The sequence below is a fragment of the Canis aureus genome, chromosome 5, assembly GCF_053574225.1.
Source record: "Canis aureus isolate CA01 chromosome 5, VMU_Caureus_v.1.0, whole genome shotgun sequence".
Lineage (NCBI taxonomy): Eukaryota > Metazoa > Chordata > Mammalia > Carnivora > Canidae > Canis > Canis aureus.
This window is the reverse complement of record NC_135615.1, coordinates 56,562,687-56,584,087: the sequence shown is the minus strand read 5'-3', so window position 1 is coordinate 56,584,087 and position 21,401 is coordinate 56,562,687. Positions and strand designations below refer to the sequence as shown.

At 40.1% G+C, this 21,401-nt stretch overlaps 1 protein-coding gene across 4 annotated transcripts in view; it reads right to left on the bottom strand.

Annotated features, from left to right (window-relative positions):
- TNPO1 (transportin 1) overlaps positions 1 to 21,401 on the bottom strand; it is a 96,875-nt gene that overhangs the window by 48,488 nt on the left and 26,986 nt on the right. For 3 of the 4 annotated variants that reach the window (XR_013380070.1, XR_013380071.1, XM_077898132.1), the window contains exons 2-6: positions 13,217 to 13,330; positions 10,654 to 10,729; positions 6,634 to 6,783; positions 2,691 to 2,797; positions 447 to 580 (exon numbers count right to left, since the gene is read on the bottom strand). Coding sequence is in view for 2 of the 4 variants with exons in the window: in XM_077898132.1 (XP_077754258.1) it covers positions 447 to 580; positions 2,691 to 2,797; positions 6,634 to 6,783; positions 10,654 to 10,729; positions 13,217 to 13,330 (581 nt within the window). In the remaining 2 variants the exon portion in view is untranslated. Of the gene's footprint in view, positions 1 to 446; positions 581 to 2,690; positions 2,798 to 6,633; positions 6,784 to 10,653; positions 10,730 to 13,216; positions 13,331 to 13,443; positions 13,577 to 21,401 lie in introns of those variants that run through there. The other variant, XM_077898133.1, reaches the window with a different exon arrangement.

Below are 21,401 nucleotides of genomic sequence, written 5' to 3'. Positions count from 1 at the left end.
AATAAATAAAATCTTAAACAAAAACAAAAACCTCTTCATCTACAATTACTAAATAATCCAGATGTCATACTGGAGCAATTTTTAACACAGTTGCAAATGAAGGTACCTGTACATGGCAAGATCCATAAATTAAAAACAACACAACCACCACAAAACACTATGAATTTCAGCCTTGTTACATAAAGGACCTGAAACGCATGCCTGTTAATCATTAACAAATGTCATTAACCATCTAGAAGGTAGAGAACTACTGTATACAATGAAAATTTCATCAGAAAAAGTTAATGTTTCATGGTTTTGCTATGAAAAGAATAAATTTCAACTACTGAAGTTCACCTTTGTAGAATATCAGTATCTTTTGCCAATCACAAATGTATTAGGTAATGCAAACTAAAGTGGTCAGGCTTAGAGTTTACAAATTAATTTAATATTGGCTACATAGATACCTTATTTTTGGACTACTGTGCTTGAAGAACTGCAAAAATTTGGGGATCATGATGTTGAGAGGACGATCTAACACATCACTATCTAAAATCTCAGCAGAATCTTCACAGATCTTCTGAAGGGCACCAAACGCTCCCTGTGGAAGACATTTATATTATTAGGATTAATTAAAAAAGAAACCATTTTAAAAGGAAATTGAGGAATATTGACTCATTTGTATGAATTAATGTTCCCAGCCCACATAAAATACTGCCTCATAAAGTCCATAAATTTAGTCATCAATTTTAAGACAGAAATCATGCCACTGAGTTATCTAAAATCTCAGTTTATATATATTAGTACATTTTTAGCATTTAATGGCTTAAAATTAGAGAATATTCTGGTTGGCAGAGACTGCAATAAATATTATCTAATTCAAAAAGTTAACTTCTCCTGAAATATTCTTATCAATTTTAAGTCAGAAAGAAATCTTAAAATCATTTAAAAAATTCCTTATAGGGCAGCCCGGGTGGCCCAGTGGTTTAGCGCCACCTTCAACCCAGGGCCTGATCCTGGAGACCCAGGATCGAGTCCCACATCGGGCTCCCTGAGTGGAGCCTGCTTCTCCCTCTGCCTGTGTCTCTGCCTCTCTCTCTCTCTCCCTGTGTCTCTCATGAATAAATAAATAAAATCTTTAAAAAATAGAAAAAAAAATTCCTTATATGTAAAACATTAGCTGGATAATGGTGACAAAATCCGTAAGAAGGGCAGAAAATTCAAATTACCAACTACTTCCCTACAACCATTTTTACACCAAAGGGGCCAACCCAGAGCTCCTATATATAATATGCAACCTACTAATTACCTCAAACATCTAATTTACTGTTTATAATTCCATCAGCAGCAGAAACCTAGGGCTTATTTTCATGGTACAGTTAGCTGAAGAATACTTTAAGATATAACTTATTAGAAGCTCCATAATTTCATGTTTACTGCAGTTTTAATTTTTTGTAATTCTTGATAAATGCTTGTTTTTTTAAAAAAATTTTGACCTCCTTTCATGTTATTACCACTATACCAAAGCACAATTTAAATTTTATTCAATTCTTACTTGATGGCCGATCACATTATTTTAGTTTTTCTGTAATCTTAGTGTATTTCTAAAGGCATTATTGGAAAATGTATATATGAGAAAATAAGATTTTTTTTTTAGGGAAGGAGAAGTGTGATTTTATTTTTTTATTTATTTTTGTTTTTTTTTTTAAAGATTATTTATTTATTCATAGAGACACAGAGAGAGAGAGAGAGAGAGAGAGAGAGAGAGAGAGGCAGAGAGACAAGGCAGAGGGAGAAGCAGGCTCCATGCAGGAAGGGTGGGACTTGATCCAGGGTCTCCAGGATCACGCCCTGGGCTGCAGGCGGCGCTAAACCGCTGCGCCACCGGGGCTGCCCGAGAAGTGCGATTTTAAAGACTACTTTTGGGGCAGCCTGGGTGGCCCAGTGGTTTAGTGCTGCCTTCGGCCCGGGTCCTGATCCTGGAGACCCGGGATCAAGTCCCACATCAGGCTCCCTGCATGGAGCCTGCTTCTCCCTCTGCCTGTGTCTCTGACCCTCTCTGTCTCTCTCATGAATAAATAAATAAAATCTTAAAAAAAAAAGAAAAGAAAATAAAAGAAAAAGACCCATCTGATTTTTTTTGTTAGGTTATTTCTTTAAAGAGGCAAAAAATATTAAAATGGTTTCCATTCAAAACAGATTTCTAAACAAACTAGAGGCCTGCTAATCAAAGAGATTCTTAAAAATACTCAGTAACAAGTGAGAACTCCATACAGACTCCCTTTTCCACATGGAAAGGTCACCACTTATCAGTGGCAAACAGAAGATCATAATTACTACATGATTAAAACTAGATTACATATACTTTAGCCATGTCATAAAGTATGAGGAACAAAAACAATTTAGGGAAGGCAAAAAAGTACTCATCGTTGGTAAATTTAAGCCTATCTTCGAAAAATACCACATTAATGGATTAACTGATTATAATTCTTTGTAGCAATTATAGTAAAGAGGTTTTATGAATTAACAATCCTTATAGAAAACAGGGAAGAAAAATGGTCACTAATGTAAATAAGAAGGACTTGAGGCTTCTGCTTCTAAGTTTTTAAGTTGTAGGTCTCAGAGGAATTATATTTTGGAAGGTTACAAATATACAACATGATGAGAAAAATAGAGAAGAGGAAGTATGTTAAAGAAGCAAATTTCTTTACCTCACAAGTGTTGTAATCTTCAGAATCCAATAGGCTACAGAGTTTTGGTAGGAGGTCAGGCCAATTCTGCAATTCTCCCTTGGAGGCTATGGTTGTAATCAAAATACCTTGAAAGAAAACACGTTATCTTTAGGAAATCTTATGTTAGAAACTATCACAGGAATGCACACACGTGCGTGCACACACATTCATTTAAATGGTCCAACAAATCAGCCCAAGACCTCCAAAACATGTAAATAAAAACATTCACCAAGGACCCCCTTTTGGCCATAGCACATTTGTTGAAAAAACCACAGCATAAATCAGGTTTCTAATCTTGTTTTCCAACATTTTAGAAATGTTGTATTTTTAACAATTATCTGTTTACAAAGACTACAACTTGCTCTTTCCCAACAACAATAATAACAATAGTCCCATTCATTAAAATTATAGCTGACCCTTGAATAATGGGGAGGGGGCATATAGAGGCTGGCCCCACCTCAGTTGAAAATCCACATGTTAACTGTTGACTCCTCAAAACTTTTTTTTTTTTTTTTTTTTTAATGAGAGAGAGAGAGAGAGAAAGAGAGAGAGAGAGAGAGAGGCAGAGACATAGGCAGAGGGAGAAGCAGGCTCCATGCACCGGGAGCCCGATGTGGGATTCGATCCCGGGTCTCCAGGATCGCGCCCTGGGCCAAAGACAGGCGCCAAACCACTGCGCCACCCAGGGACCCCGACTCCTCAAAACTTAATAGCTGACTGGAAATCTTAGGGATAACATGGCCGATGAACATATTTTCGATTAACGTATACTTTATGTATTATATTTATATGGTTTTTACAGTAAAGCTAAAGAAAATGTTATATAAGCAGACCCACACGGTTCAAGGGTCAGAAGTGTCGTATACAGAAGAGAAGAAAGAAAATGGACCAAAACATTAACAGTGCTTACCACTGGGGGATGAGTAGGAGTCTGTCAGTTGCTAACAAAAATACATAAAGCTAAAATCAGCTGTCTGACCTAAGCTAGGATCACCGCCAAAACCATGGCAGGGAGAGTGAAAGCAAATGAGCCATTATCTGATGATAATTCCGTGTGCAACAATCCTTCTGGAGGTGGTGGTAGTGGTGGAAAGACCCACACAACTCCTCCACCAGTTCCCACTGACAGGATCAAGGATGAATCACTGGCAAGGTGATCTTGGATCCAAGAGGCTGAGGGGCACATGCTCACTGATCATGTCACACTCCCACTGGATTGTTTCAAGTGTGTTGTGTAGCTGAGTTGTGGCAGTTAATGAATTTGCTAATGTATGAATACATAACACAAAAGTTTTGCGTTTATACAAACAGTAATAACGCAAAGGGTTTGTGTTAATATTTTCCTCTGCCTTAGCAAATTCAACATGAGTAAGATAAAACAGTTTGATGATGACAGATCATTTAGTACCGTAATTAAGATCTATATAAACTCTTATATAGTAGGCAAATTATATGTACTCTAAAATACTAATTTGTAAAAGCGGGAAAAAAAAGTGTTCTCTTATTTTGAGAATTGTGAGATATCCAAACACAATGCTTGGCATATACTATACAGTAAATAATCAATGATTATTACTAAGCAGCGAATCCTGCTTATGTATAAATTACCTTAGAATTTTCCATAGTTAGTTTTGAGAAAGTTGCTCCCAGTGGCAAAGAACTAAAAAAATGTAAAGTTGTTGGCCAATGTGTACTATGCACTAGAAAAAAATCTTAACTATATGGTAAGGGTCAATGGACTGATAGCATTTTTAAGATATACCACTTAAAACAGTCTTCTAGTAAGATAAAAAAGCACTGATGCTAAAGGTAGAGCTACTCCTTCCTGCCAATTATTCTTTCCTAAAGTTAAAATTTCTAAGAATTGGGGGTGGGGGCGGGGAAGAAAGGTCTGGACTACCTAAAGAAAACAAAGAATGTCTTAAAATAAGCAGTAATAAAAATTAAATGCCAAGCTATAATTTGTCACTAACAGACTGATATTCTTCCGAAGAGCACTAGAGAATGTTAATAGACCAACAAATTCAAATGTAACTGTCCCATATAATTTCATCCACTCCAAAAAAATTTAAGATTTTATTTATTCGAGAGACAGAAGAGAGAGGGAGAGAGACAGAGAGAGAGGCAGAAACACAGGCAGAGGAGCCCGATGTGGGACTGGATCCTGGGACTCCAGGATCACGCCCTGGGCCAAAGGCAGGCGCTAAACCGCTGAGCCACCCAGGGATCCCTTTTTTTCTTTTTTTTTAAAAGGTAGGCTCCATGTCCAGGGAGCTCACAACCCTGAGATCAAAATCTGAACTGAAATCAAGAGTCAGATGCTTAACCAACTGAGCCTCCCAGGTGCCCCTCCCCAAAGACTTTCGACTACCTAATACACCTGCAAAAAGTGAAAAATTGTAATTCTGTGTACACAACAAAGATGAGAGTGAAAAATCAGTGTGCTCAGCAATACCCACTAAAATTTTAAATATTTAAACATAACACTCTGACCCAGTAATGTCACTTCTAGGAATTCCACAGCAGCTTTCCCTTATTATATAAACACACATAAAGGATAGTCACAAATAGTAAAATTACAAACCGACCATATATTCTTCAACAGGAGAATTTGTCTAATGGCTTACCACACAGTCAAGGAAATGTAGTCTTTTCAAATAAACTCCCTAATATGTACAGGTAAGATTAAAAATTTATATCGATGTGTCTGGCACACATTCACCATTCTTTCTCCCCACTGTCAAGATTGGCAGCGCATTAGGAAGGTATGTGCAGGTTCATCAGAATGAACCAGGAATAATTCCCTTTCCTTAAATCACAAATGACCTCCCCTCCGTTCATCCCATTTAAAATTGATGTTAGTGGGCAGCGCGGGTGGCTCAGTGGTTTAGCGCCGCCTTCAGCCTGGGGCGTGATCCTGGGGACCCGGGACCGAGTCCCATGTTGGGTTTCCTGCATCGAGCCTGCTTCTCCCTCCACCTGTGTCTTTGACTCTCTCTGTGTATCTCTCAGGAGTAAGTAAATAAAATCTTAAAAAAAAAATAAATCAGTGTTAGTAACGGCAGTTTAAGACCTGTGTATTTTGAGAGATGTCATAGAGCCTTTACATGCCCACCATGAGACAGAAAAATATAGAAGTGAGGAACTCTCAATGAAAATGACTGAATCCTTATGGATGTTCTTAACTGACTTCCACTCAACCAGCCTGCCAGATTAACACAAGTGTTCTGGGTCTCCATAAAATTTAGCTGCATAAAGTCCCATGGTGTACTGAAGGCTGTCCATTCGTAGGCCACTTGATTCCAACTGCCTATCTCTGCTTCCACAAAGAGAAATTAGCAACAGTCAGTTGTGTTGACTCCCAAAGCTATTTATACCAGCTATCATAATTAACCATTTTAATTCAATATTACATAAACCAATAGTAGTTTTTACTCAAGTTGAACACTGAAAAGTCTCAAAACTTGCTGTAATTAGATATAGACAAGGCAAATATTAAAAACAAGGGTAGGAGATAGTGAAACCTAAGATCCTATTCTCCAGTTGTTTTACAAAGTTTTCTTTCCACGTAAAGAAAGTGAAACTGGAAAATTATATCCCATGCATTACACAAGGAAGTCAGATAATGAGGAACTCAAAGAAAAGGCAGTAGTCCTAAATTAATATCATCTGTTAATGCCCCACTTTAATAAACTTTGATTAAGCTACTATCAGTGACTCTAGACTCACTAATTAAGGGATTTCACTACAATAACGAGTGTTATTTCCAAAGCATTTATTTAAAAGTGGCAATGAAAAAGTCCCCCCTTCAAAATCCAACATGAAAGGGATGACAAAAGTTCCTAGGAGAATAATCTATCATCTCAAAAAACCACCCAGTTAAAAACAGGATAAGCCATACCACTCTAACACTGTAACTTACCTACAGTGGCTCTAATCAGAGGAGAGGAGTCGCCAATATTGTTTAAACATTCACTCTTAATGAAGTCTGTTACACCATTTGGGAAGTTCTGAAAATGTGCTTTCACGTTATTCTTCAATATGAGACCACTCAATGATCTTGTGGGTTCATCTGTAATAAAATAATACTACTGAGTTTTAAAGTAGTTTTCATTTCAAAGTGTAGTTAATGTTTCAAATACTTCTATCAAAAAATTGATTGCAACATTCCAGTAATTTTGCGATAACCAGGAAAAAAAAAAGTATCACAAATGATTATCAAAAGATTAGCTCCATGATTTGTAGTTCAGGGTTTCTCAACCTTGGCTTTACTGACATTTTAGATCAGATAATTCTGGTGGGTATTGTTCTGTGCGCGCCCTAAGATGTTTAGTAGTACCCCTGGCCATAGATGCCAGTATCACCTTCCCAAGTTGTGACAACAAAAATGTTTCTAGATAGTGTCCGGATTGCTGGAGGGGTGGGGCGGCTGGCAAGGGGAGGGGGGCCAAATTGCACCTGGTTGAGAACCACTGACTTAGTTTAAGAGTTAATTTAGTTTATATATGGCCACTGTACTCAAGCTTTATTGGAACCTGATATATACATCAAATTACAGATCTGAAAGTATTAGTGACTAAAAGTATCCTATTAAAAAATTAGGTGGACAAAGAATATACGGGATCACCTTCATATAAAAATAAATGGCGTTCATTTATATCATGTTTTTCACTTGACTCTGAGCTAAAAAAAAAAAAAAGGGTAAAACAATTTTTAAATTTCCAGAAAAACAGAATTTACATAAAAAAATTCAGTCCACAGACGGGTGTTAACAAATTTTTAAGAAGAACTTTAATACCAGTAGAATGTAACTGATGCTTTACCGATTGATATCACCACCAATATAACAACAGTTAATATCTTCTGAATGTTTATTAGGTACTGAACACTGCTAAGTGCATTCTAACTAGTGTGCTTTTAATCTTCACAACCTCTTGAGACAGGAGTTATTATCCCCACTGCACAAATGAACAAACCAACGGGTCTGCCAAAGTCACACAAGGCTATTAAGTGGGGAAGCCAAAATATGAACCTCAGGAGTCTGGCTCAAGCCTACACTTGGTGCATTCTATAGTATTGCCACCTTCCACAAAGGACTAGAAGACATGAAGAGCTGGAGTGGTGAATGGAATAGGCTTTATAGCACTACTGGTTTTACAAACCCTATTAAAAAAAAAAAAAAAAAAAAAAAAAGGATACTACCAGCCTGCTGTAGTTTGCAGTATGTTCCCAGAATCTGATTGGTACTGAATCATTTAAGGGTGAAACATACAGAGACACAAGAGGATACCAAAGTTTCTCTGTACATAAACCCTACTGGGGCCACCACAACAACATACCCTAAAATCTTTTGTCACTGTCTAAAAACGGTTTCAATTACAACCCATCCCAATGAGTAACTTAAAATGAAACAAAAACAGTTCTAAGTTCTCTTGCAAGTTTAAAACTACCATAAAATAAGTAACCAGTTATTTAAGTAATAATCCTATTTTCTTAAGTTAGCCTTTACTAATTCACTCATACAATTTTATTTTAAATGGTACGTGTTTAAAAGATACACACTTTTTACGATAAATGCTATGAGATGAAGACTTTTAATAAGTCACAATACAAAAGTGGCTTAAAATAAAAAATATCAATTATTTTATATTAAAATATTTGTTGTAGTTAAGAAATATCCTGCCGTAAATCCAAGAAGCCACCAGTCCACCATTTCTTTTTTTAAAAAAAGGTTAAGGCTAATTTACTTTATTGGACCTCAATTTGCTATTAGATGAGCTTATCTCTGAGATCTCTTCCAGATCTAAAATTTTATTCCATGATTCAGTGTAAACAAATTCATAAGAGGGGATGGCGAAGATATTACTAAATAAGCATTTCCATCTAAAGATGTCCTTTATGTTCCCACACTAATATGATGACCCCAATGCCAGTTTTAATAGAAAACTAGACACAGTAAATTTGTGTTCCAAATAAGACACAAGAATAAATATTAACTCTCATACTAATGCTAAGCTCCTACTATGTCCTTTGAGAAATAATGACTAATGCCTTAGAGGTAGTTACACCCAACCTCTTGCTATTTGAATTCAAAAATACTTCTGACTTACTCTGACATTCCCAAAACGCTTTAAGAAAGAATAAAGCAGTTTAACAATCTTTAACATTTGGAACTTAGGATGTGCACACTGACCACAGAATAGATGGTTTGGTGGAAGTAAGTTTAAAATTTCCAAGTCAAACAATTAGGTTAGAAAAACTCATTTACTAAATATCAAAATTTTTAAAAAAAGGAGTAAACACTAATTTGATTATAAACTAGTATGTAGGAAAAATAATCTCCGTATTAAGAAACAAAGTATCAAGTATATTTAACAAACAAGGAATATTAATTGCTCAATTTAAATATATACCGAAGAAACTCCTCGTTTCTTAAAACCTAGATTTAGGTTTAATCCCGTCATCAAAAATTAAAATCCCTAAAATTAACTAGAATTTTAAAAATTAAAAACAAATCACAGTACTGTATAAATCACCAAAATCTGAATAAATACAAGATCAGTGAGGGGCGCCTGGGTGGTTCACTCAGTTGAGCTGCTGACTCTTGATTTTGGCTCGGGTCATTATCTCAGGGTCCTGGAATAGAGCCCTGGGTGGTCAGCTGAGAGCCTCCTTAAGGATTCTCTTTCCCCCTCCCATTTGCCCCTCCCTCCACTCATGCGCCTACAGTCTCTAAAATAAACAAAATAATCTTAAAAAAAAATTAGTGTGATTTTACTACACATGAAGGCCATTAACCCCCTAGAGCCTTGGAGTTGAACCCTTACGATGGTCTGGTAGTCTAATGCAGGCATTATGTAGCTGAAAAAAAGCAAGACAGTTGAATCAGCATCTGTGTCTAAGACTTACTTCCCAACTCCCAAGTGCCCTGATTTTTTTTTCTTCTTCTAAAAAAAAAAAAACCAAACAAAAAACCAAACAAACAAACAAACAAAACTAATTGCTCCATGGCTTCTAAAACACCCATCACTGAACAGGGTATAGTGTTTTCATTTAGAGTCCAATCAATTGCTCAATCGTATTTTTGTGCCTTTTGGGTGTTTGACAATGTTCCAGGAAGGGAATCTTCAATACTCAAATAATACTATGAAGAACACCTCTCACTACAATATAAGTTCCATGAGGGCAAAGACTCTTATTTTGTTTACTTTTATTGTCCCTAAGCCTGGACACGAAGTGGTACTCAATGGTATTTGTGAAACGAATAAAGTCTACTGGGACACATGACCTGTATCAGAAACAATCAAATGACCATTATCATTTAAAAAAATAAAACTGATTTAAAAATAAATAAAATAAAACTAGTTTTCAGGCTCTGAATTGCCATAAAAGTAATTTAAACTTGACTCTGTTGTTTTCATTATATTGTTCAGTATACGGTTAGAAAGTTAAGTCACAAAAGTTTATGAAGAGAATGACTCCAGTTTTAGTTAGATTTTAAAAATAGTATACAGCCATAGAAGACTGTAGGATTAATCAAGAGTAATATAATAAATCTCTCTGGGTGATAGGACTGTAAGTCATTTTGGTTATATGAACTTTCGATGGTTTTCTACGAATCCACATACATTCGGTTATTTAGCAAATCCTACGTTCAATTGGTATATTAAATTTATGACATTCATGTACAAGAATTCAAGCTAAAATACCAAAGCCAACTTTGCAACACCCTTTTCATTCACAAAATACGAGGGAACTTATTATAAAAACACCCACCTAACAACCTAATGCTTATTAAACATCTGAATACTTTGCTCATTCCACAATGTAAAGCAGTGGTTACTACAAAATGCAAGCCTTTGATATGAGTATCACTCAGCCTATTTTAACAGGTCTTGAAGATCTTTCCAAGTAGTTTTTAATCAATACAAACCTTACTTACCTTCAGACTTTAATTTTGTAAGAACAAAAATCAAGTAGTTGTTAAAATCTGGATATTGATTGAGTTGTTCCAGTTTCTAAAACAAACAGTAGTTAAGGAAACTTCTCATTGTAATCTAAGGAAAAAAAATCAAGCGTTTTTAATGTAAAATCAAGAATCTTCTTTTGTGTCATTTTTAACCTTGCACTTTCTTCTTCAGAAGAATAAAGTTATTAAAACCATCAATACATTATTCCAAGAACACACTAATGGTTATGTTAAATCTCTTAGGTGCTTTATGACTGAAAGAGTAAACTTAGTATCAATAATTATATTGATCAATATATCAATATTTATATTGATATAAATATAATATAAATATAATTATATTCAATAAAACATGTTTCACCTTCAGAAGGCTCAACATAGCAAAAAAATTATCAAAACAGAATTTGTGATTTGAACTTTAAAAACCTTAATCAGAAAGGTGCTTAGATACAAAAATGATGACAAAAATGAAAAGCATTCCAAAGAAATGAAAACAGGTCTTTAAAAATTACTTAGGGAAATCAACTTTATAAAATGGCTTTTTAAACTTAAACTGAATATAAAATGTCACTTATACACAAGTCTGTGTATCAAGTCCTATTACATAAGGTCAGTATGAAATTACTGAACTGCAATAGTTCTACAATTGTCCCCCCTCCCCAAGATCTAACATTTCTAGGGACTTAAGTCTGCAGGTATTTCATTCTGTTGGCAGTCAACAGTGACGTAGATGTTGTATCATATCTTTCTTCACGGCCTCTTAACCTCTAATACTCTTCTTAATAATACTCGTAATTGGGTTTTACTAGACAGAAGTATTCAAATGTCTTTACTCAGATCTAAGTTGTTTTGTTCTGAAATTAAAACCATGGTGCAAAACTCTTAGGTATCAGCTATTGCTCACTAGAATACCCTCAATAGTTAGTGGTGAGAAGGTAAATTAACTAGTTAAAAGGTGGTCTCTAAAAAATTTCCGAAGTCTTTCCTTGCTCAAGTAAAACCCAGCGGTCTCTTTCTTTAGTGAATGGCCAAGATCGAAAAGCCGATGCGCTAATTTTTCATCAACATCTCCTCGTAAGATTTACCTTCTTGCAACTTGGGCTGGATCTACCCTTATTATTAAGTCTCAAGCCCATACAAAAACGACAATGCAATAAACGCTTTCCTTAGGACACACAAAAGAACAAGGTCATCCATCACCAGGCACTTTGAGAATATAAAGCAATGCTTATTATTTTTTTTTAAATACGGTTTGCCTACTGAAGTTTAATTTGTTCCTTATGCTCCAGGCACACAGAACGGACTGCAAACATGGATGGTCTGCCCCAGCGCAGTACGAGGCGTGTAAAAGGTATTTAATAAACACGTACCGAAACAGGGAATAATCCTCTATAGCGCTACGGATGGGACTGCAAGGTTGGTCACGGGCTTGGCTAAGTGGAGAATTAACTGTGCCGTACGATCACCTGCGAGTCCACTAAGTACCATCAACTGGTCTCATCCCCTCGGCCACAGCCACCGCGGGCGAGGCCGGGTCGCAGCCGGGCGCTGGGGCCTGCACCCCGCGGGCTCGGAGGACGCTCGGAGCTCCTCGCCCCCGCTCCGAGGTCCTGCCCCCAGGGTGCTGCCCCCCGAAGTTCTGCACCCCGTGGTCCTGCCTGCCCCCGAGGTCTTGCACCCTCAGGTCCTGCACGCCGAGGTCCTGCCCCCCCAGGTCTTGCCCCCGGGGTCCTGCTACCCCCCCAGGTCTTGCCCCCGGGGTCCTGCCCCCCCAGGTCTTGCCCCCGGGGTCCTGCTCCCGAGGTCCTGCCCCCCCCCAGGTCTTGCCCCCGGGGTCCTGCCCCCCGGAATTGCCCGCGCGGGGCGAGCCGAGCGGCCACGTGCCTCCGCCCCGGGCCGGGGTGCAGCAGGGCCGGGCCGCGCTCCCCGCCCCCCCCCTCCTCCTCTTCCTCGGCGGCTCCGCGGGCTGCCCGGCTCCTACCTACCGGCTCCGCGGGGTCGCTGGGGGCTAACAATAGAGACCACAGGGGTCTCTGCGAAAAACCGCAGACGTTAAGTGTCTTGTTTTTGTCTTAAATTTCTGTAGCCGAGGCGCGGGGGCCGGGAGGGCGCGTGTCCTGCCGCCCGCGCCGCAACAGGTGCGAGGCCGGGCCCCCCGCCTCCGCGCCGCCGGGGCCCCGGGGACCTCGGGGGCCTCCGGGACCGGGCGGGGGCGGCGCGGGGCCGGCTCCACCCCGGGAGCCCCAGGCCGCCCCCCCCCCCGCCCCGGGGCAGGCCGGCGGGCGCACGTGCGGCTGGGGGCGCGGGGGCGGCGGGGGCGCGGGCGGGCCGGCGGGGGCGCGGGGGCGCGGGCGGGGGCGCGGGGGCGCGGGCGGGCCGGCGGGGGCGCGGGGCGCGGGCGGGCCGCGTGCGCGGAGGGCGGAGGGCGGAGGGATCCGGGCGCGGCGGCGGCGGGAGGGCGGGGGGAGGGGCGGCGGCCGGGCGGCGGGGCCCGCGCGGGGCGGCGGCGGCGGCGGGGAGGCCTCGCGAAGGATACTTGTTGCACGGTCCTCTGGATGGTGGTGTCCGGGGACTGCGACTCCTTGAGCAGCTGCAGGATCTGCTGCAGCCCCTGCTCGTCGGGCTTCCACTCGTACTCCATCTTGGTTTGCTGCAAAGAAAGCCAGACAGGAAGCGCCGGCGGCCGTGAGTCCCGCGCGCAGGCCCCGCGCCCCCCCGCGCCCCCGCCCCGCCGCGACCCCGCCGCGCCCCGCCGCCGCGCACCTGCCGGGGGCGCCCGGGGAGCCTCGGACGGCGAAGGCCGGGGACGGGCCCTCGCAGCTCGGCCGCCAACGTCCGCGTCCGCTGCCGCCGCGGCCGCCGAGCAGGAGCCGACCAGACTGAGTCACCGCGAATTTGCAATCTGGCCCCTAGATCCGCTCCCGGGAGCCCCCTGGGTCCTAGTGCCGCGCGGCTTCCCCCCGCCCGCCGCCCAGCGACGCAAGGGCGCGGGGCCAGGCCCGGCTGCTCCGCCCCCCCTGCCTCCCCCCGGCCCCCCCCCGCGGGACACCTGCAGAGGTCGGACTCGGGGCACTAGTCACTCCGAGTCCCCAGGGCGAGCAGTGGAGAACCACTGACATGGGGGGGGGGGGGGAAGGCCTGATCACTACCCCCGACAGCTCCATACTAGGGGGAAAAAAAAATCATAAAGTTTACATTTCAGTTTTAGATAGAACCACTGACATGGGGAGGGGGAAAGCCTGATCATTCCCCGACAGCTCCAGACTAGGGGGAAAAAAATCATAAAGTATACATTTCAGTTTTAGATAGAACCACTGACATGGGGGGTGGGGGAGGCCTGATCACTCCCCCCCCCCCAGCTCCATACTAGGGAGAAAAAAAATGATAAAGTTTACATTTCAGTTTTAGATAGAACCACTGACATGGGGAGGGGGAAAGCCTGATCATTCCCTGACAGCTCCATACTAGGGGGAAAAAAATCATAAAGTTTACTTTTCAGTTTTAGATGCATAGCTCCAATATTTAGTCTCCACTATCTTAAATGTATTTCAATCACAGTCCACACCGCAATAAACACGAAAGGTTGCATTTACGTCTGCACAACGGGACTGAAAAAAAAAACCTGCGTTCTCGTATACACTCCTGACTCCTGAACTTGTAAGTGAAATAGATTCCGTCTGAAATACCACATCTCACAACTGAAGACTTTGGGGTGAAGGAAAAGCAAGAAAAACGTGATTTTGTAAGTGGATCGTGCTGAATTCTATTAAAGCGCTGTCACAGACCTCTCCTGATTTCCCTCCAGGCCCCCAACCTGGGCAGGTGTTACCGGCCCCCATGTGCCAACCAGGGCTCAGAAAGATCGGAGCAAATTACCACCGTTAATTAGCCAAGGCTGGGCCCAGCACAGGTTTCTCAGGCTACGAAGAGCTGCGTCGGCTACAATCAGTTCAAACTATTCTACCAATGACACAGTTTCAATAGAACTAGTGGCTGAAAACACAACTTCAGTATCAAGCATGAATTATTTGTAAAGACCAAATTGAGTATGATGAAAGACAGGATATTACACATGGCTTTATTCCTACCTGATGGTTTGACAGATGAAATTAGTCCCTTCCTAGTAGGAGGCACTTCCTAGCAGGGGTTAAAATTACCTGACCTTACCGCATGTCTCTAGTTAGCACTGTTTTTCTTTCTTTCCTTATTTTTAAACCTTTCCTCTCTCCTTCTTCCACCTTGTTTTCTGGGTAATACCCTGTAACGCAGCTTTGCTCACCACCTCTTACTTCCTAAATGACCCAAAGTGAATACCACCCCCCCCCACCAATAATTAGCTAGACGTATCTGTTAATATTGTAGCGTTTTTATTCCACTCTTCGTTCTGTGTGCTCATATGTACACTATATTTTATAATAATGGGATTGTCCTGTTTTTTTGCCCAACTTCAGGTATCATTATTTATTGAAAGTGTTTTTTAAAAACAGGATAATCTTCTCTTGTACTGCTGTGACAGAATTTAAATACACCTTGACATATACACAACCTGTACAAATCATATGCATGCGACTAAATGGATTTTCACAAACCGAAGATGCCTCTGTAACCAGTGCCCGCACCAAAATACAAATCATTACCAGTACACCAAGGTTTCCACTGTAACCACTTCTCAGTTATCCAAAGTAATCCCTCTTATTAATATCTATCATTACAGATCTCTCATTCCCTCTTAGTACTTCGGAAACTTGTCTAAAATTACAAAAGTTGTAACAAACCAAACAACATGGTTGTACACATAGAGTTAATTCAATCCTACCTCCAAGCTTATGTCCATCACAGAATGTTTTAAATTTGATAAGAATCTTGCTACACCTTTCTCTATTCTCAAACATACATATAGTTCTGGTTTGGTTTTGTTTAAGATCATACTATAAGCTACACTCTGTTAATGCTACAACCTGTAAACACATAATAGACCATCATTCCCAGCTAACATATGTATTTAAATCACTTTTCAATAGTCGCATATCCATCATTAGAATGGATAAAACATAGTTTGTTCAACCACTTCTTGATGGGCTTCTGGGATGCTTCCACTTTTCTTTTTTTTTTTTTTTTTTACCACAACGAACAGGTCACAGAAAAACATTCTTGCACTAATGTGACTAATGTGTCTACAAAGTAGTAGCAACCCAGTGGGATTATTAGGCCAAAAGTATGCGCGCTTAAAACTTTCTAACAGTTATTACCAAATTACTTTCTAAAAACAGTTACGCAATTCACACTCACCAACAATATGAATGTTTCCTTTGCCAGCATATTCTTTTAATTTTTGTGACTCTAATGGGTAAAAATTTAATTGCTCCTAATACAAGAGTAGGGGACATGGGTGGTTAACAGGAGAGAACCCAAAAATCTGAACTTTAGTTACGAGTTGGAGCTGCTACCATGCACATCACACCAGTGGAAGTGCCATCTGGATAACCTACTTAACTCCTTAGCTGCCCTCTTGAATAAAGTGAAGTTGGTGCCAATAGCGGTCAGTCCCAAAGACATCTTCAACACACCTGTCCTGATGAGGAGTGCCCCATAATATCATTATCACACTTCTATCCCTGGACCCAAGTAAGTAGAATTTTTTTCCCCAAAGTTTAGTATTAAGAACATTTAATTTGATTAGCCTATGATGATGGGATAGATAGAACAAAGATAAACCATTCCCTTAGACCTCACTCAGGTTGTTGGGAACAGATTCTCAAAAATATTTGGTAACTGCTAGCTAAGAGATGTCAGGTCATTCTGAACTTCTAAATGCCGTTTTTTTCTTACTGTGGTAAAATATACATAATATAAAATTTAGCATTTTAACCATTTCAAGTGTACAGTTTAATGGCATTTCAGTACATCCTCATTGTGCAATCAGCACCATCCCACTTCTCCAGAACTTACCACATTTTAACAGCCATTAAAATTAGGAGGAATCTTCTGCTAGGGTAGCCAGAGGGACCACAGGGTTATTTAGATAACATCTGAAGTACTGCAAGCTAACCAAAAACACCAGAATTCCGAGGCGGGACTCATTATTTAAATAGTAAACTACATCTATAATAAATAGAATATCAAGATTGACACTGGATGTTCTTGAAGTAATTACTATTCTTTTTACATGTGGAAGACTCAGATCTAAATGTTTCAAAAAAGGAAAGTAGTACTTCAAGTTTTTCTCTTTTAGAGTATGCAAATCATGCTGGTTGGTCCATGGCATTCCATGGTGAACACCCCTCAACCAAAGGCATTTCATCAGCCAAGACAGTTAATGTGAACTCGCTGAATAGAAGATGACACCAGGATAAAAAGTTGCCTGCTAAGTTACCGTACGGTACCATTTGGGGCCTTCAGCAAACTGAAGAGTTCCAAACTGTTAAGATTTTGCATGTCCATAAAAAGTTCGAATTTGCCAGAGTTAAAAATCGTGTGAGGTAAAGACACTAGTTGAAAAAAGTAAAAATAAATCTAGTTTCTTCCCTGTTGGAGGGGTTGTAATATTGTTTAAAAAGCAGATGGGAGGTCTGGACTCAACCAACCTAAGTTTAAGTCCTAATTCTTCCACTTGGTAGCTATGAAAACCTGGACAAGTTAATTCATCTCACTGAGCTTCAGTTTCTCGACTATAAAATGAGACCGTATCAGCTCTGTGGTAGGAGAGCTGCTGTACCTGCCTGGCATATGGTATGGTTGGAAATGTAGTAGTTTTAATTGTCACATTATTGGTTTCCTACTGCCTGCAAGATACAATCTAACTTCTTTTTCAAGGAAGAGGCCATTCACGACCTGGTCCATCACCTCTAGAAACAGCTCTTGTGATTTAACCTCAAACTTTATGCTCCACCAATACCGACTGAGCCTCTGAATAGGATTTCCTGACTGGAAGGTTCTCTACATGTGACCCTTTGGCAAACTCCTCACTCTTCAGAGCTACGCTCATAGATTCAATTTCTAAATATTTATTGAGAGTCTTCTTTGGCATCATTTTTGATACTGGATACTATTTTTCTTCCATGATATCCCCACAAGACTTTTTTTTTTTTTTATCCCTACAAGACTTAAATGTTTTTTTTTTTCATTACAAATCTAAAGTTTATAGATATTTTCATTTCGGAAACTATCATATTATAATTATTTCCAGCTCTTAGCAATATATCGTGTTCCCTGAGAAGACAGTGTCTTTCTGCCTTCTTTGCCTAGCAGAGTCTGATTCAATAAATATTTGTTGAATAAATATTATTGCTGCTGCCATTAATTCAACTGAATATTGAACTGAGCAACTACCATGTGCTCAATGAGCAACAAAGATTCAAAGATAAGTAAAATATTGTTCTTGCCCCCACTAAGCTCTCCTTTAATGAGAGAGACAGATGCGCGGTCTATGAATGAAGAATATGAAAAAGGTGCGATAGGAGGGGAGAGGAACACGAATATACTCTGCCAGGAAAGAGAAAAGTGCTTTATCCCTCTTTGGTTCAGAGCTTTTTCTTCCCCTTCTAATTTCAATTACATTAAAAAAAAAATTTACTGAGCAGTCAGCTGTTTCCACCTATAAAAGTAAGTTACTTTGATGTGAAAAATGTTGCCTTGCTTGACAGGGTTTCCCCAAATGGTGAACCACTCCAAACAAAACAAGGCATACTCTTCCTTCAATAGCAGTTTTATTCCTGGAAAACTCAACATTTAATTAAAATCCTGCAAAAAATTCCATGTGCATGTGTAAAATCATGTTAGGCTCTAGCTGACATTTTTTCACCCATGTGACCATCAAAAGTCACTCAGGGCTTAAGATGATTCTTACCGGTGACCACCCAGAACCCCTCAGCCCCGCCCACTAAATGCCAAGAGCACTTCGCCAATTCTAGCGCCCCCCCACCCGGGTCCAGATAGCAGCACTATGGTAGAACAAGTACAAGGGCTGGGGGGACATTAAACTTACCCATCTAGGAGGTCAGGAAAGAACCTCCTTGAAGAAGTGACTCTTTACCTGAGAATCTAACAGCAATTACCAAAAAGCGGAAGCGAGAGGAGTGCAGCGGCTAGGAGGACCCCGCAGACCCTGTTGGAATGCATCCTGAGGGTCACAGAAAGCTTGTGGAAGGGGTTATAAACTAATAGAGGACATGATCAAATAAAAGTATGGAAGAGACTTACTCTTCCTAGGAAGCAGAAATGAGAAAGGAGAGAATATTGTGCTGTTCAGTATTATGTTAATTTTCACAACAAGCATAATATTTTCATAACAAAAAAATGATTTATACATAAAACCCATCAGACTGCAATGTGGGAAATCAGTGGAGGGGCAGGAGGGCACAGAAGACCTAACTGTGCATTCTGAATTTAAAATGGAGTTCTAGAAGCCTGGGTGGCTCAGCTGACTCTTGATTTTGGCTCGGGTCAAGAGATCAAGCCCTGCATCAGGCCCCATGCTAGGTGTGGAGCCTGCTTAAGATTCTCTCTATCCCCTCCTTCTGCCCCTCCTCCTCCCCAGTCGAGCTCTCTCCCTCTCTATAGATAGATAAAATGGAGTTAAAATTTCAGAGTTGTGAGTTAGAGCCCCACATTGGGTGCAGAGACTACTTTAATAAATAAACTTAAAATAAAATGGAGTTCCAGTTAGGGGAAAGCCTGTCGTCTTTCACAGACAGCCAAAATACTATAAAAAACATCTGGTACTTAAATATTAAAGGGATAAACACATCTATTATTTGTCAATAGTAACAATAGCTAATGTTTTTGAGTCCCAGGCAGTGTCCTAAGCACTTACACAGGCTAACTAATTTATTCCTCAAAACTCTATGATGTATTAAGATTACCTATATTGGGGCACCTGGGTGGCTCAGTCAGTCAGTTAAGTGTCTGCCTTCATCTCAGGTCATGATCCCAGAGTCCTGGGATGGAGCCCCGCATCAGGCTCCTGCCTGTCTCAACGGGGAGCCTGTTTCTCCCTCGCCCTCCGGCTCATGCTCTATCTCTTTCTCTCCCTATCTCTCTCTCTCTCTCTCTCAAATAAACAAATAAATAATAAAATAATCTATATTTTGCAGATAAGTATATTGAGGCACCAGGCAGTGAAGTTGCTTGCACAAGTTTACTTACATAACATAATAAACAAAGCCCTGATTCAAATCCAACTAATATGGCTCCAGAGTCCAACCTCTAAGCCTCTGATATACTGCTTTTTTCACAGAAATATCAATGTCTGTAAACTGGGAAACTAATCATAAATAAGACCATTTGTATTTTAAAGAAATAACAAGTATTTGTTACCTTTATAGTGAGGTAACAAAGTAAAAATCAAATTTCACTATTGTAAAATAAAGCAGTATGTATACTGGGAACATATAAAAATGAGATATTTCAATAGCTCTGAGTACATGCATTCAAGACATTCAAAATTGAATCTTTATAGCATTCCTTGTTGAAACTAGGTGGCAAGTATTATCTTCATTTGACAAACAGATAAAACAAAATACGGCTTTTGTCATTTGCTGAATGTGAATCAGATTTGTAGACTCTCAAAGTCAATGTCTCTTATACTGGCTTTTTACAAAAAGATGCTATGATGAACAGGGAAGAAAAAAAATCAGAGCTACACGAAGGGCTAAAAAGAGATTCTTATGTCTTTTAAAGTTACTTAATAAAACTTTTAGGAGAAATTGAATCAAAGTTCAGTTTGATGAGAAATAGAATGAAAAGAAAAAAGGCAAGGTTTAAAGGTAGCTGATTATTAAGAACTTAAAAAAATGAGGTATTTTATTATTTTTTTTTTCTTTTTTTAATTTTTATTTATTTATGATAGAGAGAGAGAGAGAGAGGCAGAGACACAGGCAGAGGGAGAAGCAGGCTCCATGCACCGGGAGCCCGATGTGGGATTCGATCCGGGGTCTCCAGGATCGCGCCCTGGGCCAAAGGCAGGCGCCAAACTGCTGCGCCACCCAGGGATCCCAAAAATGAGGTATTTTAATGTCAAAGAATCAAAATGTCAACAGGCTTGTTAAATTATAGCTATCAGTGAAACTGGAAAGTCCTTTAAGAGATTCTATAAAGTAATCAGAGATTAAGGCTCAAGAACAAAAAGTAGGAAAAGCAAAACCCAACTGTTCAGCTCAACCTACTTGAACAGAGCTCAAATAGATTAAAGGGGAGGGATCACAGAATATGAACCCTCTGCTGTTACAAGGTGCGAGGCACATGATAGGTGATCAATCAATCTCTGATTGATTGATTAGGGTGAATGATTTAGTTCACCACTTGGAAGAATTATGCTAAGAGGTTAAAATTATAATCCTTAGGCATTACAATTTATTAATATCTAAAAGCAAAAAAGATTAACAACAACAACAAAAAGAAAATGGAAAAAGGGACTAAGGAAAATTTAAATAAATATATTCTTTCAGTGCTCTTCCAGGAGGACCTTCAAAGATGACTAGGCCTATGTGACTCAAATACTCAAGTATAGAAATATTCAAAAAAATTTTTAAAAAAGAGAGTCTAGTATCAAAGTGAGCAGTTTTGTCTTTTTAAAAAGATTTTACTTATTTATTCATGAGAGACACAGAGAGAGAGGCAGAAACATAGGCAGAAGGAGAAGCAGGTTCCCTGTAGGAGACCTGACGTGGGATGTGATGCCAGGACCCCAGGATCATGATCTGAACTGAAGGCAGATGCTCAAC